The 8,412-nt window shown below is 70.1% G+C and overlaps 2 protein-coding genes across 2 annotated transcripts; both read right to left on the minus strand.

The window, feature by feature from the left end:
• Positions 1 to 434: 434 nt before the first annotated feature.
• LOC128919323 (retinol dehydrogenase 8-like) lies at positions 435 to 3,116 on the minus strand. The gene is made up of 6 exons (XM_054224577.1): positions 3,020 to 3,116; positions 2,746 to 2,907; positions 1,943 to 2,122; positions 1,753 to 1,846; positions 1,464 to 1,647; positions 435 to 674 (listed from the first exon to the last, which is right to left on the minus strand). The coding sequence occupies exons 1-6, from the start codon at positions 3,114 to 3,116 to the stop codon at positions 435 to 437; spliced, it is 957 nt and encodes a 318-aa protein (XP_054080552.1).
• Positions 3,117 to 3,907: 791 nt separating this feature from the next.
• On the minus strand, positions 3,908 to 8,088 carry GRB7 (growth factor receptor bound protein 7). Its single transcript, XM_054224597.1, has 14 exons — positions 7,943 to 8,088; positions 7,657 to 7,801; positions 7,382 to 7,538; positions 7,166 to 7,287; positions 6,975 to 7,052; positions 6,501 to 6,638; positions 6,313 to 6,423; positions 6,096 to 6,194; positions 5,265 to 5,345; positions 5,062 to 5,178; positions 4,895 to 4,955; positions 4,670 to 4,757; positions 4,171 to 4,264; positions 3,908 to 4,093 (listed from the first exon to the last, which is right to left on the minus strand). The coding sequence occupies exons 1-14, from the start codon at positions 8,086 to 8,088 to the stop codon at positions 3,947 to 3,949; spliced, it is 1,584 nt and encodes a 527-aa protein (XP_054080572.1). The 3' UTR covers positions 3,908 to 3,946.
• Between the last annotated feature and the right edge of the window lie 324 nt (positions 8,089 to 8,412).

An 8,412-nucleotide genomic window follows, 5' to 3' on the forward strand; every position in this document is an offset into this window, starting at 1 on the left:
CTGGTGGCCGTGTGGGGCAAACAGGCTAGAGCTTTGGCGTGCCACATGCCAGCGGGTGCCACACGTAGGGGCTGGGATGGGGGGGACGGGGACGGGGACGGGGGAGCGGGAGGCAGGCTTGGGGGGGGCGTGGGGGGGAGGGCAGCTGCCGCCAGCCCTTCCCAGCCCCGTCACGGCCGCTGCGCTCTCGGAGGAAGCCGCTCTGCTTTTTCACCCGGCGCTGGTTAAAAATACCACTCCCGATTTTAATACAGCGGCGGCGGGCGCTATTTGGGGCCGGGAGCAGGAAGCGAAACCCTGAAACCCTGCGCAGGGTGGCTTCCCCCTGCCTCCCCCCCCTCAACCCCCACCCCGGCCTCCGAGCAGCCCCCCAGCGGGATGAGCCGGGCGGCTGTGCCGACGCGGTGCCCTGGGCTGCCGGGGGGCCGCGGGGGCTATTTGAAGCCCAGCAGGCGGGCGCCCTCCTTCACCTTCTGGGCCTTCCAGCGGAGCAGGCGGATGGCGCGCAGGCTGAGCCGCAGCACCGCGTCGTACTTGAAGACCAGCTTGTAGAAGGCGTCGGTCATGAGGGCGCCGCTGGGGTCGGCGTGCTTCAGCGCGGCCATCGGCGTGTACGCCGCGTTGGTCTGGTGCCGGAAGGGCGGCCGGGCTGCCTCGATCACCCGCAGCGTGTGCTGCATGTGGGGACGTTACTGTCCCCTTCCTGTCCCCGTCCCCTCCTCGTCCCCATCCCGTCTGCATCCCCATTCCCATCCCATTCCTGTTTTCAGTGCATCCCCATCCCCATTCCCATCCCATTCCCATCTTTGTTGCATTCCCATCCCCATCCCATTCCTTTCCCATCCCCATCTCCAGCCCCATTCCCATCCTATTCCCATCCCCATCCCATCCCCTTCCCATCCCCATCCCACCCCATCGCATCCTTAACCCCATCCCATCCTGTCCCCATCCCCACCCTCTTCCCATCCCCATTCCCATTCTCATCCCATCCCCATCCCACCCCATCGCATCCTTAACCCCATCCCATCCTGTCCCCATCCCCACCCTTTTCCCATCCCCATTCCCATTCTCATCCCATTCCCATCTTTATTGCATTCCCGTCCCCATCCCAAACCCTTCCCATCCCCATCCCACCCCATTGCACCCTTAACCCCGTCCCATCCTGTTCCCACCTGCACCCCCTTCCCATCCTCATTCCTATTCTATTCCATTCCATTCCATCCCCATCCCCATCCCTGTTCCCAGCCAGGCTCAGCCCCATCAGGATGGACCCTGGGGCTGGGGGAAGGAGTTCTCAGGGCAGGACCCCTGTCCCGCTGCCAGCTGGGGGCCGCTACTCCTCGTTAGGGCTAATTGAGGCTTCTCTAGAAAGCCCAGCCCGGCCCAGCCGGGGGCTGCCAGGCTCGGGGTGGGAAGCGGGCAGCCCCCAGCCTGGTGGGGCCACCTGCCCACCCGCCCGTCACCTCCGCGATGTCCTCGGGGGTCTGGCCCAGGCTGGCGAAGACGTCCTTGGAGTTCCTCAGGTAGAGGTTGGTGAAGATGTCGGCTGTCTCGGGGTCGGTCCGCGAGTAGTCGGCGCGTTCGGCTTCCTCGTACACCTTCGCCTCGAACTCCGTCGTCACCGGCCCCGGCTCCACCAGGCTGATCCTGCCCGGGGATGGGGCGCTGGGGACCCCGGCACCCCCCAGACCCCCCCCAGCCCCGGTGGCGGGGGGGCGGTGGCCGCTCTGGCCGCCAGCCCCCGGCACTCACGCCACGTTGAAGCGCAGCGCCTGCACCACCAGGCTCTCGCAGAAACCTTCCACCGCGAACTTGGAGGCCGCGTAGATGTCGTTGAAGACGATGCCTGGATGGGGGGGGGTCCCGGTCAGGGCTGGGGTTGGGGGGGGTGGATTTGGTCCCACGGGGGCACCCCGTCCCCCCCCCCACCCCCTCCCCTTACCCTGCAGGCCCATGATGCTGCTGATGACCACGATGTGGCCCCCGCGGCGCCTCTTCATGTCGGGCAGCACCTCCTTGACCAGGCGGACGAGGCCGAAGAAGTTGGTGTCCATGAGGCTCTGCATGGCCGCCAGGCTCTGGCATTCCAGGGGACCCGCCATGCCCACCCCGGCGTTGCTGACTGCGGGGGCACAGGGAGGTCAGCGGGGCGTCCCCTCTGCTGGGGGGGCTCCCATGCCCAGAGGGGCCCCGGTGCATGGAGGGTCCCCTGCGCGCAGAGGGTCCCTGGTGCAGGGGGGGGGTCCCCAGCACAGGGGGTCCCCAGCGCACAGAGGGTCCCTGGTGCAGGATGTCACTGGCACGGGGGGGGTCCCCAGTGCATGGGGTCAGGGGACCCTGGTGTTCAGTGTGTCCCTGTCACAGAGGGTCCCCCAGTGCATGGACCGTCCCTGCTGCTCGGGGTGTCACCGGCTCAGAGGGTCCCCAGTGCATGGGGGCTGGGGATCCGTGGTGCACTGGGTGCCCCTGACATGGAGGGTCCCCAGCATGGGGCATGCTTGGCGTGGAGGGTCCCCAGGGCATGGAGGGTCCCTGGCGCACGGTGTCCCTGGTGCAGGGGGGGTCCCCAGCATGGGGCATGCTTGGCATGGAGGGTCCCTGGTGCCGGGTGTCCCTGGTGCAGGGGGTGCCTGCAGCATGGAGGGTCCCTGGTGCAGGAGTTGTCCCCAGCACAGAGGGTCCCCAGCACGGGGGATGCTCCACGGGACCAGGGGGACGCGGTGGGAGGGGGATCCCGGGGCTCACCCAGGACGTCGATGTGGCGCCCGGGGATGCTGTCGAGGCAGGCGCGGATGGAGCCCTCGTCGCAGACGTCCAACTGTTTGATCTCCAGCGTCCGGCCCAGCGCCGGCCCCGCCGCCGCCGCCAGCGCCCCGCTCCTGCCCACGTTCCTCATGGTGGCGATGACTGGGGGCAGAGGTGGCTCAGCCCCGAGCGGGGTCACCATCCCCTCCCCTCCCTCCCCCGGCCCCCGGGAATGGAATGGCGGGTGGGGGGGGATCACCCCCACCCTGCTCACCTCGGAAGCGGCGCTGCTTGTCCCGCGCCAGCCGGACGGCCAGCGCCAGCCCAATGCCGGAGGAGCAGCCGGTGATCAGCACCGTCTTGGGAGCCATGGCACGGCCGCGGCCCCGCTCACCGGCCCCCATGCCTTTAATAGCAGCTGGCCCGGCCCCGGCCCCCCCAAATCCAGGCTCTTAATCCCCCCCCTCCAGAGCTAATCCCAGCGGGATTTGCCGGCGGCCGCGTGGCTGAGCCGCACGTGGTGCCCGGGGTGCACAGAGGGGCCTTTGTGCGGGATGCGGGGCACCGTGGGGACACGGCGGGATGTGGGGACGCTGCCAGCCATGCGCCCGCTGGCAGCGGGGGGCTCTGGGGGCAGCCCCCACCCCAGTGCCCCCATCTTTTCCTTTAGAGGGGGCGAGGCGGGAGCTCTGCAAAAATAACCTTTATTCTCACTGGTATAAAACATGTCACAGTTCGACTGGCCTCGCGGGGACATGGGGGACGCGGTGGTGGGTGCCCCCCCTACCCCCCCCCCCCGCCCCCCAGGACCCCTCTCCTGAGGCTGGGGGACCCCAACCTGCCTGGCCCAAGGGTGCGGAGTGCCGGGAGCCCGTGGGGACACTCGGGGCCGGTGCTGTGGAGGGGGGACGGAGGGGAAGAAAGTGCTTGAGTGTGGGGGGGGCCCCGGCTCCGCCAGCACCCCAGGACCCCGCGGGCGAAGCCGGCACTGGGGCGCAGGGTGGGCGGCTGGTGGCGGAGGAGCCGTCCTTGACCCCGTGCTCGCTGCACCGAGATGGCCTCAGTCCTGCCACCCCGTGCCGGGCTGTGCCGGGCTGTGCCAGCGGTGCCGGGCTGTGCCAAGCCGTGCTGTGCCGGTCATGCCAGGCTGTGCCGAGCCCTGCCGTGCCGGTCATGCCACTGGGCGGGGGTGGTGCCGGGCTCAGAGGGCCACGCAGGTGCAGTAGTGCCGCAGCTTGCAGGGCAGGATGCCGCGGTTGATCTGGTGAAACTCCACGAGCTGGATGAGGTCGGCGAAGCGGGTCTGCCCGTCGTCCATGGTGAAGTAGAGCCGTCCCTCCTCCTCGCTCTGCCGGGGGAGGGAGGGTCTTGGGTCAGGCCCTCGCACCCCCGGCGCCCCCCAAGCCCCCCGCCGCCGGCACTCACGGGCAGGATGAGATAGTGTTTGACTCTCTGCAGGTGGCACAGGGACAGGACGAAGCCCTTGGGGTTGCGCTGGCTCTCCCGCACCAGGAAGACGCTGCGAGACACGGGGGGGGTGTCACTGCCAGCCCTGGGCCCCCTCTGCCACCCCCGTGTCCCCCCCGGGGTCCCAGGTCCTCCCCAAGCCCTGGGGTCCTGTAGCCCCAGGAGCCCTGTATCCCCCTGCGAGCCCCGGGGGCCTGTCGTGTCTCCCCCAGCCAGCCCCAGGCTCCTGTATCCCTGGGGGCTGCAGATCCCCTGCAAACCCTGGGGGGGGTCCCAACTCCCCTGGGATCTGTGTCCCCCCCGGCAAGTCTCCCCCCATCTCCCAGGGGTCCTGTATCACTCCGTGGACCACAGGGCCCTATAACCCCTGGGGTCATGTACCCCCCAGGGGTCCTGCATCCCCCCCCCTCCACCGCCATGAACCCCAGGGACCCCAACCCCCCCGGCGCCCCCGTACCCGTCCACCAAGCCCTGACGGCCGATGAGCTGCTGGGTGTCCTCCCGGGAGATGCGCCCGTGGAACCAGGGCTGGGTGCGGTGGATGGCTGCGGGGAATTGGGCGTCAGGCGCGGGGGTGGGAACCCCCGCCCGGGGCAGGGACACCCCCCCCCCTCCCCGGGACACCCCCCCGGCCAACTGTTGGCACAACCCCGGTGGGAGCCGGTGGCTGGGCGCTGCTCACCGGCGCTGAGTGGGGAGCTCTGGCAGGCTGCCGGCAGGCTGTACCGGTGCGTCGTCTTCTTCTGGCCGTGCAAAGCAAGGAGCGGGCGTCAGGGTGGTGGGCTCGGGATTGGGGGGGAGCATCCCCCCCCCACACACACACACACCCCCCCCTGCACCCTAACTCACCCTCCAGGCCTGCGCCTCCTCCAGGGCCACCGTCAGCACCTCGCTGGGGTTCTCGATCACCCGGCCCGTGCACCCCGAGAAGTCCATGGCCACCAGCGCGTTGTCCGAGACGCTCCGCTGCGGGGGGACGGCGAGAGTGGGGGGGGTCACCGGGGGGTGGGGGCTCCCCACTGGAGGGGGGCTTCAGAGGGGGTGGCACTCACCAGGGGCGTGGGGCCGATCCAGGAGGGTTGGCTCAGCCGCGCCTGCGCCTGCTGGTAGTTGCGGTAGAGCTGCATGCCGTACTGGGGGGGGGGGAACAGCCCCTTGAGCTGGGGGGGGGGGTCCTGTGGGGGATGGGGGAGCCCCCGCCTGGCACGGGGATGGGGACCTCCGCGTCCACCCCGCGTGGGGATGGGGATGGCTACATCTGCCCAGTGTGGGGATGGGGACACCCATCCTGCACCTTTTCCAGCACGGGGATGGGGACACCCCTCCAGCATCCCCCAGCACAGGGACGTGAGCATCCCCCAGTATCCCCCCCAGCATCCCCCAGCATCCCCCAGCACAGGGATGTGAGCATCCCCCAGTATCCCCCCCAGCATCCCCCAGCACAGGGACGTGAGCATCCCTCAGTATCCCCCCCAGCATCCCCCCAGCATCCCCCAGCACAGGGATGTGAGCATCCCCCAGTATCCCCCCCAGCATCCCCCAGCATCCCCCAGCATCCCCCAGCATCCCCCCAGCATCCCCCAGCACAGGGATGTGAGCATCCCCCAGTATCCCCCCCAGCATCCCCCAGCATCCCCCAGCATCCCCCCAGCATCCCCCAGCATGCCTTCAGCATCCCCCAGCACCCCCAAGTACCCCCCCGGCAACCCCCCAGCATCCCCCCAGTATCCCCCCAGCATCTCTCCAGCATCCCCCAGCATCCCTTCAGCATCCTCCAGCGTCCCCCAGCATCTCCCAGCATCTCCCAACATCTCCCCAGCATCCCCCTGGCATCCCCCCAGCACGGCACGGGACCGGTAACACCTCGGCGGTGCCGGGCCCACCTTGAAGAGGCGGAAAGCCGCCATCCAGCAGCTCCGGCTCTGCTCGTCCTCGCTGCAGAGCAGCTTCAGGCCCTTCACGCCGCTCCGCACCTTGTGGGGCTGCGGGGAGAGATCGGAGCCGTCACGGGGCAGCCCCGGCCGGCTCTCGGGGGGCAGAGACCCCTTGGCAGGGGAAGGCACACGGAAGACCCCCAACCCCAGGCAGCGACATCCCCACCTTGATGCAGAAGCCGAACTCGGTGGGTGTCCCGTAGAGCTTCTTGCCCTGCGTCACGTAGTAGATGTTGGACTCGGTGAGGTCAGCGAAGTACTGGAGATGCCGGGGGTCCTGGGGCGGTCGGGGGCGGACACGTCAGGGCTGGCCCTGCTGCACCCCCCCGGCCGTGCCCCCGCCCGCCCCCTCACCTTGGAGGTGCCCTTGGTGGAGTAGTAGAGCCCCGAGCGGCGCAGGGAGAAGTAGAAACGCTTCCAGACCTTGCGCCCGGCCTCCCGCAGCTGCAGGAAGCCCTGGACCTCGGGGCAGCTCCCAGAGTTGAGGAAATTCTGGGGGGGCAAACGAGGCCTGAGGGACACGGCGGGGTCCCCACAGCACAGCGGGGTCCCCGGGGCAGAGTAGGGTCCCCACGGCATGGCGGGGTCCCCACGGCATGGCAGGGACCCCATGCCACAGTAAGGGACCACATGGCACAGGGAGGTCCCGATGGCACAGGAGGGTTCCCATGGATGGCACAGTGGGGTCCCCACAGCACAGCAGGGACCCCATGGCACAGCAAGGGACCCCGTGGCACAGGGACGTCCCCATGGCACAGCAGGGTCCCCACAGCACAGCAGGGTCCCCGTGGCACATCTGGGCCCCCACGGCACGGCCGGGCATGGTACCTGGATGAGCTCGGAGTGTGCCATGCTCTTGTTCGCCTCCAGGCAGCTGGACACCATCACCTCAGGGAAGAGGGACTGCTGGAGGGACAGGGGGGTCAGGGGCTACCCGTGGGGTGCTCAAGGTCCCCATAAGGCATCCAGGTCCCTGCGGGGACACCCGGATCCCCGCGGGCTTTGCTCCGGCCACGTACCGCGTTGCTCTTGAAGAGCTCGTACTTGGCGAAGTTCTTGCGGAAGACGAAGCGGCTGTCGGCGCCGGGGGGCCAGGAGCTCTGCACCTCCACCACCGACTCGTGGTCCTCCAGGCACCGCTCTGCGGGGGGGACACGGGGCTCAGCGGGGCAGTAGTGGTGGGGGGTGGGGGGTGTCCCAGTGCCACGCCGTGCCGCGTCGTGCCGGCGCCTCACCCAGGGCCAGGTGCTGGTGCAGCTCGACCAGGGCCCAGCTGTGGTCCTGCAGCGCCCGCGTCCTCCGCACCAGCGTCTCGCAGAGCTGCCGCGCCGTCGTCCCCGCCGACGCCTCCAGCGAGCGGCACGCGCCGTCCTCGCCGAACACCTTCACCACCTGCCGGCACCAGCGCGGGCGTCAGGGCACCCCCGGCGGAAGGAGACCCCGCGTCCTTGGGGGTTGAGCCCCCCCACCACCACCACCACCTTCCCCAGCCCTCTGCCCCCCGACTCACGTGGGAGGCGCCTTCGCGGGGGGGTCCCTGCCCCAGGGTCGGGCTGCTGAGGATGGGCGAGTTGGAGGGGCTGCAGAGCTCGGGGAAGGGGTTGGGGATGCTGGGCAACGACGAGGCGCGCGGTTCCTCCTCCGGTAGCTGCCGGCTGCGGGCAGAGAGGGGCTGAGCTCCCCCAGCGCCGAGTCCTGCGCCCCCATCCCCAACGCTTGTGCCCCCCCGCCCTCAATCTGCTACGCCCCCCCTCAACCTCCGCGGGAGAGCCCTGGGGTCCGGGCCCCCCACCCACCTGCTGCCGTGGATGAAGAGGGGCTGGGAGCGCTTGAGCTCGGGCGGCCCCTCGCCCCCATCCCGTTCGCCGGGGACCCCCTCCTGCTCCGCGCCGCCTGGCCCGGGGGGCTCCTGGAGGCTGCTCTGCTGAGCCCCCCCCTCCATGGCATTATCTGGGGGGGAGAGAGCGGGTCCTGCACCTCACGAGGCTCCAGGTCCTCGTCCCCAGCAGGGCCGGGGGTCCGTGGCCACGCGTGGGCAGCCCCCACGGGATGCCACAGCAGAGTCCACACAGGCCTCACGCCGCCAGCCGCCGCTGCCACCGCAGGCAGTGGGTGCCACGGCGCTGCCAGGGGCTGCCCCCCAACCTCAGCACCCGCCCTGATGGTGTTTTGCCAGCGCCCAGACAAGCGGTGAGTCAGCGTGCGGCGGCAGCGCTCAGCACCGCCCCGACTGCCCCCGGCCCCCCGTGCCCCACGGGGGTCCTGC

Source organism: Rissa tridactyla, chromosome 19 (assembly GCF_028500815.1).
Source record: "Rissa tridactyla isolate bRisTri1 chromosome 19, bRisTri1.patW.cur.20221130, whole genome shotgun sequence".
In the NCBI taxonomy this organism is placed as follows: domain Eukaryota; kingdom Metazoa; phylum Chordata; class Aves; order Charadriiformes; family Laridae; genus Rissa; species Rissa tridactyla.